This window comes from Elephantulus edwardii, unplaced genomic scaffold (genome assembly GCF_000299155.1).
Source record: "Elephantulus edwardii isolate Elephantulus edwardi_28Jun2011 unplaced genomic scaffold, EleEdw1.0 scaffold00012, whole genome shotgun sequence".
Classification (NCBI taxonomy): domain Eukaryota; kingdom Metazoa; phylum Chordata; class Mammalia; order Macroscelidea; family Macroscelididae; genus Elephantulus; species Elephantulus edwardii.
In genome coordinates this window covers 30,700,164-30,717,328 of record NW_006399762.1, presented here as the reverse complement: position 1 = coordinate 30,717,328, position 17,165 = coordinate 30,700,164, and the positions used below count along the sequence as shown (strand labels likewise).

General features: G+C 37.4%; 1 protein-coding gene across 1 annotated transcript in view; it reads right to left on the bottom strand.

The window, feature by feature from the left end:
• Positions 1–17,165, bottom strand: part of PPA2 (pyrophosphatase (inorganic) 2) — a 175,186-nt gene that overhangs the window by 118,550 nt on the left and 39,471 nt on the right. The window contains exon 6 of the mRNA XM_006881156.1: positions 12,149–12,235. Within this exon, the coding sequence (XP_006881218.1) occupies positions 12,149–12,235 (87 nt within the window). The remainder of the gene's footprint in view (positions 1–12,148; positions 12,236–17,165) is intronic.

The window sequence follows — 17,165 nt, the reverse complement described above, 5'->3', positions numbered from 1 at the left end:
CGCGATAAACATGGGTGTGCATTATAGCTCATTTTTAAAAAATGAACTAATAAGTGTCCCTTGCTGCATTTTCATGTCAGCACCACCAAGAACAATTAAAAATTTTAGAAGAACATAGGCTGGAGAGATTCCCATCAGGATACATGAGACCTGAGAAGGCATCTGAATAGAGTTACCTGGCCCTGCCCCTGTCCCTGCACCTGGAATAGAGAGAGTGCAAAACTTTGGGGAAATCTGGTCTCAGGTTTCACTGTGGACCACCAAGGACAATTACTTAAGAAGTTAAGAAACTTTAGAAGAGGCGGGCAGCACTCAGACAAGATTCCCACAGGGCTGCACTGCAGCCCTGAGAGAAGTTGAAGAACGTTAGGAGAGGCAAGGTTTCACACACGGCATAGGACCAGAAAGTACTTCCGGTATAATGAGTTAACTTCTCTCATAAAGGGAATATTTTAAGTCTGAAACCAATCAATAGCATCATAGAGGTAAAGAACTCTTAACAACCTATGCAGACAGAAAAGAAACAGCCTAACACATATAAAGAAAAACTCCACATAATGACAATAAAGAAGGAAGAGGCAGCTTCAAATATTGTAAGAAAACAAACCTACTCCAAAAACAAAGCAGAGTATATTGCAGATCCAATGAATATCCCAGAGACAGAAAGACAGAAGAAATATAATGACACAGAGTCATATGAACAGCTACAGAAGAAGGTACAAATGATGGAAGAAAGAATGGCAGCCATAAATAAAGCTAATACCCGAGAGAAAAGGAACCAGGAGAAACATATCATTGTGGAGGAAGATCAACAACTATGGAAGACATTGCTAAACATGAAAGAAAGACTTGAAACTATAGTTTATCTAGGCATAAGAGGTACAACAACCTAAAAATCATTACAAGATAGAGAGGGTGAAGCCAACACACAACTCAAAATAGCAGAAAAGTATGAAAACACAATCTAGAACATCAAGACAGTAAGAGCTGAAGTTTCCAACATGCTAGGACAAAAAAGCAGAAGAGAAGAGATGAAACAGAGTCAGTGACCTGGAAGACAACAACTTTAATAGGAACATTTTAGAAGAAAATAAAAGAGAGGAGATGGAAGAAAAAGGAAGAAAACATTAGTATCAGTTGGGATGACATCAAAAGGAATAAAATATACAGGGAATAACATATACAGGATTAGAATTCCAGAACATGAAGAGGGCAGGGAAAGAACAGAGAAAATGATGAAAAAGGCACTATAAAAACTTCCCAACTACTTTCAAGAAGCTCAGCAAACCCAAAAGAAAAACATCATGACATATCATAGTCAAATTATACAAAAGCATGATAAGGATAAAATACAAAAACAAGGAGACTTTCTAAAAGAAAAACTAATTACATTAAGTTACAATTTCTCAGTAGAAACTATGTAAAAAAAGAGTATAATGGAATAGCATATACACAAACTTAGGGAAAATGAAACAATTGACAGCCAAAGATCCTGTACTCTGCAAAGCTGTCTATCAAATGTTCTTGTTAGGTGCAGCTGAGTAAGACTCACAGTGACCCTATGAACAACAGATCTGAACCCTGTCCTGTCCTGTGCTGTTCTTGCAACTCCTAACACACTAGAGTCCACTGTGGCAGTCACTGTGTCAATCTACCGGTGGCAGTTCTTCCTCTCCTTCACCAACCTTCCACCTTTCAAAGAATGATGCCCCTCTCCAAGGAATAGCCTCTCATAGCAATATCATAAAGTATGTGAGACAAAAGCTTTATCATCTTTGCCTCCAAAGAGCACTCTGGCTGCACTTTCTCCAAAACATTTCTTTCTTCTTTTTGGCTGTCCATGGGATGTTCAATGCTCTTCTCTAACACCATAGCTCAAATGCATCAATTCTTCTGTCATCCCTACTTATTGTCCAGCTCTCAGATGCATTCCAACTTATCAGAAGGACCACGGCCTGAATCAGATGCATCTTAGTCCTCAAACTGGCATCACTGCTCCTCAATAATTTGGAGAGAACCCTGATTGTAGACTTTCCCAGAGCAATATGTCTCCTAATTTCCTGACTGATGCTACTACCAAGGGTGGGTTGTAGATCCAAGTAAGATAAAGTTAGTAATATTTTCAATCTTTTTTCCATCTATCATGATGTTGCTTATATGTTCAGTGGTAAGAATTTTTGTTTTCTTGATGTTAAGAAGCAATCCATATTGAAGGTTGTATTCTTTGATCTTCTGCAAAAAAGTGCTTCACTTCTTCCTCACTTTCAGCAAGCAAGATTGTGCTATCTGCATAACACAAGTTATTGATGAGCCTTCCTTTGATGCTATATACTTATAGAGTCCAGCTTCCAGACTGAATAGGTATGGAAACAGAATACAACCCTCACACACTCCTTTTTAATTTTGCACTGAATGCAGCCCTGGATGCACAAACCAGTCTCTGCCAGGAAATTTGTGGACAGTTGTCTAGCCAACGGATTGACAGAGGTCCGTATCTGTTCCCATTCCCAAGAAAGGTGATCCAACAGAAAGTGGAAATATTGAACAACATCATTAAAAACACATGCAAGCAAAATACATAAATAAGGAACAGTCACAAGTTCAAGCAGGATTTAAAAAAGGCTGTGGCCCAGGGATATCACTGCTAATGTCAGATGGATCCAGAAAAATGTTTATTTATGCTTTATTGATCATGCAAAGGCATTTGAATGTGTGGACCATAACAAATTACGGCTAACACTGAGAAGAATGGAAATCACAGAGGCCTTAATTGTGCTCACGCAAAACCTCTATCTAGACCAAGAGCCTGCTGTGCAAATAGAGCAAAGGCATCACTACATGGTTCATCAAATATAAAGGACAAATTAGGTCGTTAACAGACAACCAAGAATTTAAGGAACTTAATGAAAACAAGACCAACTAACTTCTATGGGAAGTCCCACAGAGAACCAAAGAAAAGTAGATGATGGACCATAGTAATTAGAAACAAGAAAAAAGAAACACAGCAAACTAGCAGTGACAAACCTAGCCTATCAAGAATTATACTTAATGTAGATGGATTAAATGCATCAATTAAGAGAAAAAAGAGTAGCAGAATGGATAAGACAACAATGCCCATCAATATGCTGTCTACAAGAAACACATCTAAGAAACTAGGTAAAAGATACACTAAAAATCAAAGATTGAAAAAAATACACAAAGCAACTGGCACTCACAAAAAAAGTAGAAGTAACAATACTAATCTCTGATATAACAGACTTCAGGATGAAAATCACCATGGAAGGGAACTATCTAATAACTAAAGGCATAATAGGTCAAGAAGATATAATCCTGGTCAACATTTACACACCAAATGACAAACCTGCAAAACACATAAAACAACAGTTAACAGACTTAAAGAAAGAAATAGACAGCACCACAGTAATGGTAAGAGACTTTAACACACTACTCTTCTCAAAGGATAGGTCAACTAGAAAGAATTTTACAAAGATGCAAAAGATCTAAACTATACAATCAGCTAGCTTGACCTTGTGGATGTATTCAGGATAATGCATCCAAATAAAAGTCAATTTACTTTCTCGTCAAGTAACCATGGTACATCCTCTAGAATTGATCACGTGTTAGGGCACAAAGTAAGCCACAACTCAAGAATACTGAAATAATACAGCTTATCTTTTCAAATTTCAATGCCTTAAGATTGAAAATCAATGAAAAGAAGTTAAAGTTTATAAAACCATCCATGTGAAAGCTAAATAACACCCTGCTAGGAACAAGAAAACAAACAAGTCTGCCTTGGAGAGGGTGAAAACAAGTTTCTCCCCGCAGGTTAGGATTTTGAAGCTTCATCTCACATACTCTGGGCAAGTGAAGTGGCCAGTAGAGACATTCCTTGGAAAAGGACATCATGCTTGAACTGGTGGATGGACAGCACAGGAGGACAATCCCGGATGAGATGGATTGATACAGTATCTGGGGCAATGGGGATTGGTGTGACAGAATTAGTGAGTCTGGCTCAGGATAGTGCAGGATTCAGAGCTGCTGTACACAGGGTCACTACTGGTCACAGGCACATAACAACAAAAACAACAGAACACTATCAGCACTCTTGGCACCAGCAGTGAAGAAATCAAAACATGAACTTCACTGGGAAAAATCTGCTATTTAGGATCTCACCAGCTAAAGAGCAATGATGTCAGTCTAGAAAGTAAGGTGTGCCTGATCCAGGCCATGGTCTTCTCAGTCTCTTGCTAAATCTGAGATTTAAAAAACGGATAAAGATGGCAGAATAGATGCCTTTGAGTGTGTGCTGGAAAATAATATTAAATATAACATGGATTGCCAAGTGAACAAAAGGTCTATCCTGGAGTGAAAACAGTTAGTTCCTTGGGGACAATGATTCTGAAGCTCTGTCTCACATACTTTGGGCATATGGCCAGGAGGAACCAACCTTGGAGAAAGATACCATGTTTGGAAAGACAGAGGTTAAGTACAGAAGAGGAAGATCTTGGATGAGATGGATGGACACAGTGACTGTGGCACTGGGGTTGGGTGTCTAAGATGGTTTGGTTGGTAAAGAGTAGAACAAGGCTTAGAACCATAAGGTCACTATATGTTGTAGCTGACTCAACAGTACATAACAACAAATACAAGAAAACACAATTGAATACCAAAACCTCTGGGAGAGAGCTAAGGAAGTTCTCACAGGACAATTCACAGCCATAAGCAAAAACATAAAATAGGAAGAAGCAAAATTAATGACCCAAATCAACAATTACATCAAATAAAAAAGAACAACAATCTAACCTCACAGCTTATAGAAGCAAGGAAATTATAAGGACAAGACATGAAATCAATGAGGTAGAAAACAATTAAAACCATCAACAAAACAAAAACAGCCAGATCATTGGCTTCCCTTCACATTCTTTTCTTAACAAAAGAAAGAGAAGACACAAATCAAATAAGAAATTATACAGGTGACATCACAACAGAACTGGAAGAAATTAAGTCAATAATACTGTAATACTGGAATATTTTTGAAAACTATACTCCAATATGGAAGCAGGAGTGGCATCCACTTCATAAACAACATGCTTCTGGGAACTCTATGAACTTTGATAAATGGCGATGGTTATAGAATATAGATGGTTATAGGCCTTTTGTTCATAGGGTCATGCTCAACAGCAATCATCAACAACAACAACTTTGGTGGCCTAGTGGCAAGAATCTATACTGTAATCCCAAAGGCACATGATTTGAGACCACCAGCAGCTCAGCTGGAAAAAGAGCCACCAGGTGCTCAGCTGGAATAAGGAAGGGCAATCTCCTCCTGTGCAATTAACTGCATGTCAAAGCCCACCTGCAGCTCTGACTCTACAGTATACAACAACAAATACACCGATAAACTAAGAAAGTTAATACCATTTACAATAGCCAACCACAAAATGATATTTTGGAATAAACCTAACAAGAGACACAGAAGTTCTTTATAAAGAAAACTACAAAGCACTACAAAGAGAAAGATAGGAGATCTAAGCAAATGGAAAAATGTTCCCTGTTGATGAATAGAAGATTCAATATAGTGAAAATGATAACCCTATCAAAAGCAATCTACATGTTTAACATAATCACAATGCAGTTTCAAATTCATTTTTCAGAGATAAAAAAGGCTACTGACAGGTTTATTTGGAAAAGAAAGATACCTCAAATGAGCAAAACACTTCTGAAAAACAAAAATGAAGTGGGTGGAATAGCACTCCCTGATCTCAAATCCTATTACACAGTTACAATAACCAAAACAACATTGTACTGGTACACTGACAGACACAAAGACCAATGGAATAGAACTGAGAACACAGAAAATAACCCAGCCATCTACAGTCAACAGGTACTCAACAAGGAAAGAAAACTAATCAAATGGGGAAACAACAGCCTCTTCAACAAATGGTGCTGCCAAAACTGGACTGCTACCTGCAGAAAGCTGAAGCAGGATCCACATCTCATACCATACACAAAAATCAACTCAAGGTGCATCAGGGACCTAGGGGTAAAGCCCCAAACCATAATCATCATAAAAGACAAATTGGGACACACCTAGCCTCTGGTATAAAAATACTGGTAAATACTGCCAGAAATGTACAACCAGGAGAATTTAACATAAAAAAAAAATGAGACTGTCTAAAAATTACGTCCCTGAGTTCATTTAAAAACTTTTTCCAATAAGGTGAAAAGAAAACCTACTTGGTGAGAAAATATATTTGGCAATACTATCTCAGACAAGGGGGCCTCAACAGAAAAAGAATGATAATCCACTTTCAAAATGGCCAAAAGAAAGATTTTTTTCACAAAGGAAGACATTTGGATGGCCAACAGATACAAGAAGTAATGCTCAAGTTGCTGATAATAAAAGAAATGCAAATCAAAACTACCATAAGATAACTTTTACTCCAATAGCAATAGCAAAGATTAACAGGACAGCAAGTAATAAATGTTGGAGGATGTGGAGGGATTAGAACTCTCATACACTATTGGTGGGACTGTAAAATGGTACAACCACTCTGGATGGCAGTCTGGCATTTCCTCAAAAAGCTGAACACAGAAATCCTATATGACACGTCTGCCCCACTGCTAGAAATATACCCCAAGGAAAACAGAATTGAGCACAAATGGAGATTTGAACACCAGTGTTCACAGCAGTGTTATTCACAATCACAAGAAAATGGAAACAGCCCAAATGTCCATCAATAAATGAATGGATAGAGAAATTATAGACCATTCACATGATAAAATACTATACAGCACTACTCAGGAGCAATTAATTAAAAAAAATACTATATTGGGGGACAGTTTGTAAAACAATGAAAGAATTTTTCTTTTACTTTTCCAAGAGGGTAGTGTACTAGGAGGGAGGGTTAGGAGGGGAGAAAAGTGAAACAATGAATGAATGGAAATCCAAAGATTCTGTAAATTTTTGCTGAAATAATAAATTTAAATAAAACAAACAAACAAACAAAAAAGTACTATATAACATGGGAGAGGATGGAGAGCACATTATGCAGAGTGAATTAACGCAGTCTCACAAGGACGAATACTGCATAACACCACTACTGTAAAAACAAAAGGCTAACTAGTAAGATGTGGCTAAAAGTCCAAAGGGGGAAGACTAGGGAACTGGAATTCTTGAGGGTGTGAAGAGGAGGGGGAAGCAAGATGTGGTAGAATTTGGTGGGTGGGGTTATGGGGTAAAGAAATCAGGAAAGATCCTGTGGGAATCCACAAAGATAAGATAGTAGTGAGTATAGATCAATGGTGATTTAGTTTTATAAAACACAATGTATGGGAATAACCATATGAAAGACAATGTGAATGAAGGAATATAAGAAACACAGCATATACCAATTAAATGTAACATAAACAAACTTTGTTTGCTAACCAATATATATATAAAACCCTAATAACTATTTGGCCATTATGAAATCTCTATCACTATATCTCTCTTGCTCCCTCTTCCCCTTTTTTCCCCACCTATATACACAAGAGGAAGGGAGGGCAGATGGGAGGGAAAAATTAAAAAATGATAGGGATTATTCAGGCCATGGCCTTTGCAGTTACTTACTGTATATCAGAGAGCTGGACAATGACTAAGGATGACAGGAGAATCAATGCCTTTGAGTTGTAGTGTTGAAGAAGAGCACTGAGCATACCATAGACCGCCAAGAGAACAAACAGGTCTGTCCTGGAGAGAGTGAAACAAAGCTGCTCCTTGAGAGCAAGGATTTTAAAGCTCCATCTCACATTCTTTGGGCATGTGGCCAAGAAAGACCAGTCCTTGGAGAAGGTCATCATGCTTGGAAGGGTGGAAGGACAGCACACGAGAGGAAGACCCCAGATGAGATGGAATGACACAGTAACTAGGGCAATGGGAGTCAGTGGGTTGGAGACAGTGAGTCTGACTAAGGATAAGACAGAGTTCAGAGCAAATGTATGCTATGAGTCACAGACAATTCAGTAACATAATAATAAAAAAGGAGCTCTGGTGGCCTAGTGTTAAAAAACTGCACTGCAATACTAAAGGCACCAGCTGCTCCATGGGAGAATGATACGCAATATCCTCCCATGAGATAGTACCAACTCTGAAAACCCACTGGAAGGTCAAGTATAAGTTGCTTCTAACTTAGCAAGACTGAACAAGAATAACAAAGAGATAGAGAATACTAGGAAGCTCTGGTAGCCTAGTGTGTAAGGTGTTGTGCTACCAACTCAAAGGTACTATAACTTGCTTTTGAAAAAAGAAATATCCCTCAGTATCTTGCTCCCTTGCACTCCACTCCCCAACTTGGGGGGGGGGGAGGGGGAGGTACACAAATAGACACACACACACGCAAGAGAGAGAATTCTAGGAAGTTCTAATAGCCTAGTGGGTAAGGAGTTTTGCTGCTAACCCAGGTCTAACACTTTGAACCCATGAGCTGCTCTGTGGCAGAAAGATAGGCAACCTCTTCCTGTGTGATACACAGTCTCTGAAAGCTCTCTGGAGGGTAAACTCTGAGTGAGTTCTGACTCATCAGCAACAAGTTTTTAAATGTTTGACTTGCATGAAAGGTAGAAATTTAAGTTTGAATATGGATCTCCTACTTGTAGAAAAGGAATAAGGGCGAAAAAGAAGAGAAAAAGGAAAGGAAGAAACACAGGGACAAGGAAGAAGAAAAAAAAATTGAAGGGACAGCAAGAACAGAGGCAGAAAATCAAAAGGAAGAAAGTGAATGTCATAGAGGAGGATGAAGAAGAAAAAAAAGAATAAGAAGGGAGCCTAAGAAAAAAGAAGGAAAAAGAGCACAGCCACAAAGCAATATAAGTAAAGCAAATTTAGTAAGGAATATTCTAGAAGTCTACAAGTGCTCACATAAGTTTACAGGGAAAAGTGAGTTCATTTAAACTAGAATATGACCCAGTAATCCAATTTGGCATTTCTGAAATTAAGATTATGCTCTGTGTCAGTCAAAATCCACTGGCAGGTACAGTTTCCACTCAACTATTAACCTCAAGTTTGATGGCTGAAACCCACCTCGTAACATTACAGAAAAAAAGTCTGGCAATCAGTTTCTATAAAGATGACCTCTACAAAAACTCTCTCTCTCTAGAGCTCTGTTCTGCTCTATAACACATACAGTTGACATGAGTAAAAATCAACAAATACGATGTTTTTTTCCCCATTTGTTTTTAATGTGTAGGTCTCCGTTAAACATTATTAACAATGACATCAGGAAGTCTTCTCTCATGAGCTGGCTGAAATTTCATGGAGAAGATAATCAACAAACAACAAAACAAAGTTAGTACTATGGAAGGAAATAACAGAGAACAATTATGATGGTCTACAAAGGGTCAAGGAAGGCTCGCCAGAAACAGTGCCATTTTAGAGGAGACGAGGAGAAGAGAAATGAAAGGAAGAAAGAGGAAAGAGACAGCGGAAGAAAGTACCATTCTACAAAGATAAGATAATTTATAAGAAGGCCTAGACTCCAGGCAACAGCAAGAGCAAAATGCACTACAAGAATTGAAAGAGAAGTGCTGTAAAACAGTTTGCAAGAGATTTTAAAAAAGCATAAGCCAGGATCCATGACAGTGAAGCTAGAAAAGAGTTGAGTATGTGAAAGGAGGGAAAAACATACTCAGAAAATTGGTTCGCTGCAGTATAATTCAAGGGAGAAATAAAGATGGCTCAGACTAGTCTAGCAGTAGTGAGACTAGAAAGTAGCTGGCAGTTTTAAAGTCTACTTAGGGATACACAATCAATATATTATGATAAACAGATGAGGAAAGGCAATAAAGGAGCAAAGATGGTGACTGGATTTCTGCCTTAAGAACCTACTGTTGTTGGGTATCATCGAGTTGGAACTGACCTATAGCTGACCATCTGGCAGTTAATTTTCAGAGGCAGTTAATTACACAGGAGGAGAATGCCCATCTTTTTCCCCACTAAGAATCTAGAGAGGAGCAATGTCATTCACTGAATCTAAAAATGCTCAGAGAAGAGTAAATTTGAGAGGAAGAAATAATTGCGTTCTGGGCCTGCTGCACATGAAAAGCCTGGGTCACTTTCAAGTGTAGACAGAGACAGTGACGTGTATGGCTCTGAGCAGATTATCAATTTGGGGGCCAAGTCACCAACAATTTTTGAGATTGGATTATCAAGGGAGTCCCGATATGGAGAGACAAGGAGAGACTTTAAGGGTATAACCTTCAAATTCATATTTAACAAGGAGGCAGAAGAAAAGGAACTGACAAAAGAAACCAGAATGATTTAAAAAAATAAATATCATGAACGTCAAGTAAATAGTGTTCAAAAAAGGAAGATGAGGTTAGCAGTAATGCTAAGGTAAAATCATGTTAGCAAAACCTATAAACAAGCCTATAAGATTTGGCTAAAACAAAGTAGTCACTAACCTCAATGAGAGTGGTTGTTGTGATGTACTACTGAGTCGGAACCGACTCATAGCTGACCCTCCAGGGAATTTTCATAGGCATTTAATCACAAGGGAGGAGACAGCCTCCCACAGAATAGGTAGTGGATTTGAACCATGTTCCTTTAGGTTGGCAGTGCAGCTGCTTACCACTAAGCTACCAGAGCTTCTTTCAATGAGGGTAATTCATAAAATAATGAAGATGAAAATATTCATCCAACAGATTGAAGATTCAAGGAGAAACAGGAAATAGAGATGAGTGTTGGAAACTCTTTTTGTAAGTCTTTACATGGAATGTGCTGGCACCTTTGGTCAGCTATGACTCAGGGATGTACACATTTGCCTAGGGCCAGTGTGTAGATAAAACGGTAATAAATGCTAGATTGTAAGTTCCATGAGGGCAAGCATGTGTTTGTTCCCTGTATGTTCCAAGTATCTGGAACAAGTAGACACACATAAAGTATTTGTTGAATAAATCAATCTTCACAGTGGTCTATGAAGTGGCAGATGAGAATAAGCCAGTAAAGAAAGAGAAGTGGGAAAAACAGGAAAGAGAAATGATAAGAAAACACAGTCACTCAGGATAGAAGGGACAAAATCTAGAGCACAGAAAGCCCCATTCTTAGATAAGAAAGACAACATCCCTGTAACAGAACAAAAGGAAAAAACAACACTTGCAGATAGAATCTGAGGAGAAAAAAGTGGAAGAGTTCTGATCTGCTGGTTTTTAATAGGAGCTATAAAATTAAACACAAGATTTTCTGCTGAGAAGAAGAAAATGGCAAGAATTGAATGTGGACAGAAAATAAATATTAGTAATAGAAGCAGCTGGAACAGGAAAAAGAATTGACTAAGAATTCACTGCAAGAAGAACAAATAGATGTCTTGAGGAAGGGTAACCAGAGTGCTCCTTGGAGGAAAGGAAGACAAAGCTTTGCCTCACATACTTCTGGCATTTTGTTAGGGCTAACTAATTTTTGGAAAGGGACATCAGGATTGGAAAGATGAAGGGGCAGCGAAGGAGAAGAACAATCTAAATGAGTTGGACTGACACAGTGACTGCAGTAACGGGTTCAAGTAAGTCAGAGATGATGAGGGTGGCACAAGATAGAACAGGGTTTTTTACATCTACTGTTCATAGGATCACAGAGTTATACACAGCTTGATGGCACCTAAGAACAAGAAGGACTCACAAAAGAATTGACGAGTAGCACAAGCCTATGGCATTGTAAACTTTGTTCTTCCTCTCCAGGATATGAAAACCAAGTACAAAGAAGAGTGTCAGGTGGCTTTTTTACATACTTATGTGTCTGTCTATACAATGGACAAGAGAACAGAAGACAAATGTCCACAAGATTTTTATATCAAGGTTCTGATAGTTTTGTGGCCTCTGCTGTGATAATTCTACTTTTCTGTTGGAATACAAAAGCAGCCATAGACAATATGTAATTGAGTGGGCATTGCTGTGTTTCAATAAAACTTTATTTGCAAGATTTGGCCCATATGAAGTAGTTTGCTAACCCCTGGTTTAAGAGAAGGAAGTAAACATATACGTAGGAACTGATATCAGAAGGATCAATGGACCGAAATTTTGAAGAGTTGAAGAACTTATGCCTTCAAAAGAGAACTGAAAGTTTATGACATGAATAAAGCAGAAGACATGTAAGAATTAAACAATAAATAAAACAAACCTTTGAGCCTATTTCACAAACATCAATAGGATCATTATCTCCACAGCAGTCTGTGCTTTGATCTATTTGATGAGGATCTTCCCAAGTCTAAACAAAATAAAAGACAGAAACAAAGTTAGTACTCTAATCTTTCCATAGAACCATAACGTTTAATCTAGTAATAACTATATAGCAAAACAAAAATTCTCCTCAGAAATTATATAGGCAAATTCAATATGCTGATACATCCTTAAACATTATAATAATTAAGACAGATTTTACAGTATTTCCACCATTCTGTTTCTCATTTGTTTGTATAATCACATCTGAAAGTGGGCGGAATTTCCAGACATACTCTCAGTATTTTCAGGCACTTAGCCATTGTCTAACTTCATGTTCATAATTTAAATTTTCAATGTCTCCTTCGTCTCTGCCCTTGTTTCCACTGTCTACTAAAAAGGATGCTTCAATCTTTTATTGCTTCCTTTAAAAAAAACAAGATAGGGGTTAGGTATTTTGTTCTAAAAATAAACTTTCTAGTATTCAAGTGATTCTTGCATCATAAACTAGAGAATAAGGTGATAATTATGTATTAAAAAAATACCTTTACTTTGTCTTACTTTATTTCATTTTTAAAAAATTCTCTACATTTCCTCTTAATCTCCATACCTTGAAAATACATTAAAAGATGTCAACTCTCTATTGTTAAAGATTATAATCTTTAGCTACAAAACATAAGCACTAAAGTTATACTGCCAGTCCTAAGATATGCAGTTCAAAACCACCAGCTGCTCCACAGAGAATGAATAACATTCTCCCATGCGATTTGAAAACCTGCTTGAAGGTTAACTGTAAGATGCTTTCAACTTAACGATATACTTACAACAACCACCACATATAAACAGCAGAAAAGAAATTTCTTATTAACCTTAATATTTCCTTAAGTAGTTTGTAGTAGAAAACAAACTACTTCTCCATGGAACTACATAAGGGTCTGATTCAAAACTGAATTGTGTAAATGCCTTCCTCCCAATTTTTTTCGCTGCAAATGGACAGTAAAACAAATACAGAGGCTGTCATTTTAAAAGTTAGTTTACAATTATTATTTAGCATTTCAGATTATCCAAGTTTAATTCTTCTAGAATGAAACATACAACTGAAAAAAGAAACTCTTATATAGAGTGAAGTCTTAAATTAATACCATTGGTACTATCTTTCAGGAATAAACAGATTCACTTCCAACAGAGAGGAAAGACATGAAAATCAGTAAATTACGTTCAACAGCATTTCACCACCTCAAATATTAGTAATTCTATTGCTATTGACTCATTTCTGACTTGGGGCAGCCCCATGCGTATCAGAAGAGAACTCTGCTCTTTAAGGTTTTTCAATCAATTTTCCAGAAACAGATCATCAAGCAGGTGGACTCAAAATATCTAACATCTAGCTAACAGTCAAGTGCATTATCCATTTGTACCACCCAGTGACTGTATGTTGAAGATAAATAAAATTATTCTAATTAATAATCTTCTGCTGAAGAGTCTTAAACATACCATGGACCACCAAGAAAAAAAGTAGTTCTATCTTGGAGAGGGTAAAACCAAATTTTTGGAGGCTAGGATTGTGAAACTCCATCTCATCTACTTTAGGCACCAGTCCTTGGAGAACAACATCATGCTTGGAAGGGAAGACGAACAACACAGGAGAGGAAGACCCCAATAAGAGGGATTGATACTATAACTAGGACAATGGGAGTAGGTGTGTTGGAGGCAATGAGACTGACTCAGGACAGGGCAGCTTTCAGAATTTTTGTACATAGGGTTGTACATTGAGTTGCAGGCAACTCAACGACACATAATAACAAACAACAACTGCTAATCTTATATACTGCTTATTGCATAGTCTTTCTACATACAAAAAGTTATATACATATACAAACATGCACACGTTTCATGACCTATGTACTATTAACCTCATTTTTTAAAAAAATAAATTGAGGCACAGTTTGAAGTCACCTATATCTACATAAAACAGTAGAAATGATATTAGAATGTATGCTCTTAATTACTATCTTACACTGCCTGCATTTTTAGTAGCAATTAAATTTGAATGGTATTTACTTTCAGATAGAATCTTATTTTGTTCCATGGATCTCTTCTCTTGAATACATTCACATAGAAGCTCCTAAGTATGGTTTTCATTTTTTTCTATTTTAGTTTTGGGGGTTCTATTCTTTCTCATTCTTACCATTTCTACTTCTTTTTAATTTTTTTTTCTATTGCCATTTCAAAGTTTTCATGGAGAAACGATGAAAGTTATACAAGTGTTATGGTCTTTTGTTCAGAGAGTCGCTATGAGTCATCTACAACTTGATGGCAATTAACAACAACAACAACAACAAGAGAGCTCTGTTGGCCTAGTGGATAGAAAGTGATGCTACCAAGCCTAAGGTGGCCCTCAGGCCTGGTTTTAATTGCTTTTGGTCAAACATTCTTCTAAGTGATATAGCACTGGTCTGTCCATTTGCTGTACAGAGGTAACTCATAGTTGCTGTGATGCTGAAATCTGTGACACTGATGTGTCAAATGTGATAATGGTTACCCATGGTGGCCAGTGTTTGGTGGAGCTCCCCAATTAAAACAAGCTTGAAGTAAGAGTGACATCCACTTCTGAAATAGTTTACTCTGGAAATTCTATGAACTTGGAGAAACAATGAAAAGTTATACAATTGTTCAGGTCTTTTGTTCATAGGGTTGCTATGAGTTGTCTAGGATTTGAAGGCACTTAACAACAACAATAACAACATATCCAAGCTTTCACTCATATAGCAAAATATTCAGGCTGAGTACCTGCATTGGCCAAAAGCTATGGATAGAGTTAAATACATAAGAACGCCAATGGTCTAGAGACTTTCTAAAACGTTATAGCATTTTAAACAAATCTAAGATTGGATCAAAGTACAATCAGAATAAGAATACTGAAAAGCTGATGTTATCAATCAATCAATTCCCTTCCTAATGCAGGAGTCCTCTCTCCTAACTCCATCACCCTTAACCTCAGAAGAGAAGAAACGGGACAAACTGCAAGTCATACTGGACTAAATGAAGGTATCTACCCTACATCAGCTTCAAACTGCCTTAGCCAAGAGATCTAGACTCGGTTTCCTCACCTATAAAAAAAATGGCTGAAATAACCCTAACATTCTGTAACTGTTAGTGGTCATTTCCTATTCCATATGAATGTTGTTATTCATATGCAGTAAAGTCAGAATCAACTTGTAGCTACCCCTCCAGCAGGTTTTCAGAGGCTGCAAATCATAAGGGAGAGGATTCCTATCTGTCTTTCATGGAGTAGCTACTGGAATTGCTCCCTAGGCCACTACAGCTCCCACTATATGAATACTAGCAGCCAAACAAGAAACTTACAATTTTATGAGCTAATTTAGATCAACCTTAATTTTATGAAAGAGATAAACTTTGTCTTCATGTAATTTGTGCTCTTGGTTTCAGTGGATAATTCTGTTGGTTGGTTGGCTGGTTACTTTGTGTTCCCCTCAAGATTCCAATTATAATATTATCTGTTAAATTAGTTACTTCTGTCTGATAGAACAAGTACAAAAAAAGAAAAATTTCTAAGCTATACAATGAAGGCCCTCTATGAGGTGGATTGATTCAGTGACTGGGATAATTGGGATGGGAGTGTCAGAAACAGTGCAATTGGCACAGGACAGAGTGGAGTTTAGGGCTGTTGTAAATAGGGTCGCTATAAGTCACAGGCGACTCGACGGCACATAACAACAACACAACATACAATGTTGACAAGTTCAGGGCTTATCTAAGAGTTCTTCATGAACTCCCCTTGTCATGAAAATGATCAGACTAGGATAGTTTTACTTCCAGTTCTGTCTTTAATATTTTACTTTTTTTTTTTTTGCTACAAAGGGAGATGCATACTTACACTAAACAATCTCTAACTTAACATAGTAATCTAGTTTCATTTCAAGCAATAACCAACAAAGTACATCTTAGTAAATGTTAAATTCTAAACATGCCCTCTGGTGGAGTTTTAGGTGTATAACCCATGTAGAGAACTGAATTTCTATCAGAATTGATTCACAGCTGACCCACCACTGGGTTTCCACAATTATAAATCTCACAAAAGGAAACTGTCCATCTTAATCTCTGGAGCTGCTGGCACAAAGTCAGGCAGGCTGGAGAAGTAGCATTCAGAAATGGAAGTTCCAAATCTCCTTAATATTTATTTCAAAAAGAAATAACAAGAAGCAGGAGTACTGTAATCCCAGAGGTACGTTTTTTAATCCACCAGATGCTCTGCTGGAGAAGGAGGGGCAATCTCCTCCTGTATCAGTCAGATCCGATTTGACGGCACACACACACAAAATAATAATATGAAAAAAATTTTCTAAAAAAAAGGAAGCAGGAGTGGCTTCCACCACCTAAACAACATACCTCTGGAAACTATGAACTTTGAGAAACAATGAAAATTATGGAAAGGCTGCAGATCTTTTGTTCATAGGGTCGCTATGAGTCATGCGACTTAACAGCAATCAACAACAACAATAAGATTTTAGCATATAAAGAGAACTTTGGTGGCCCAATAGTAGAGTTGTACTGGCAACCCAAAGGTATATGTGGTTCAAATCCACCATCTGTTCCTCAGAAGAAAGATGAGTAGTCTTCTCCCATGCCTCTGAAAACCCTCTGGAGGAGGGTCAGCTATGGTCAGTACCAACTTGATGGAACACAGCAGCAACAATTTCCAAAGAAATTCTAAAACTAAGTAAGAAAAAGGTAACCAAATACAAAACAAGGTGAAGACAAGAAAAGGTAACTCAAAGAACAGAAAACATGACTGTCTCTTACATGTATGAAAAGGTGTGCTTTCTGATCAGAGAAATACAAATTAAAATAATAATTTCACAAATTTAAAAACTGACAATGAAAAAAAACCTGGTAATGACAAATACTAGTACATATGACATCTGGAATGCTGTATGTTCCCATTAGGAATATAAATT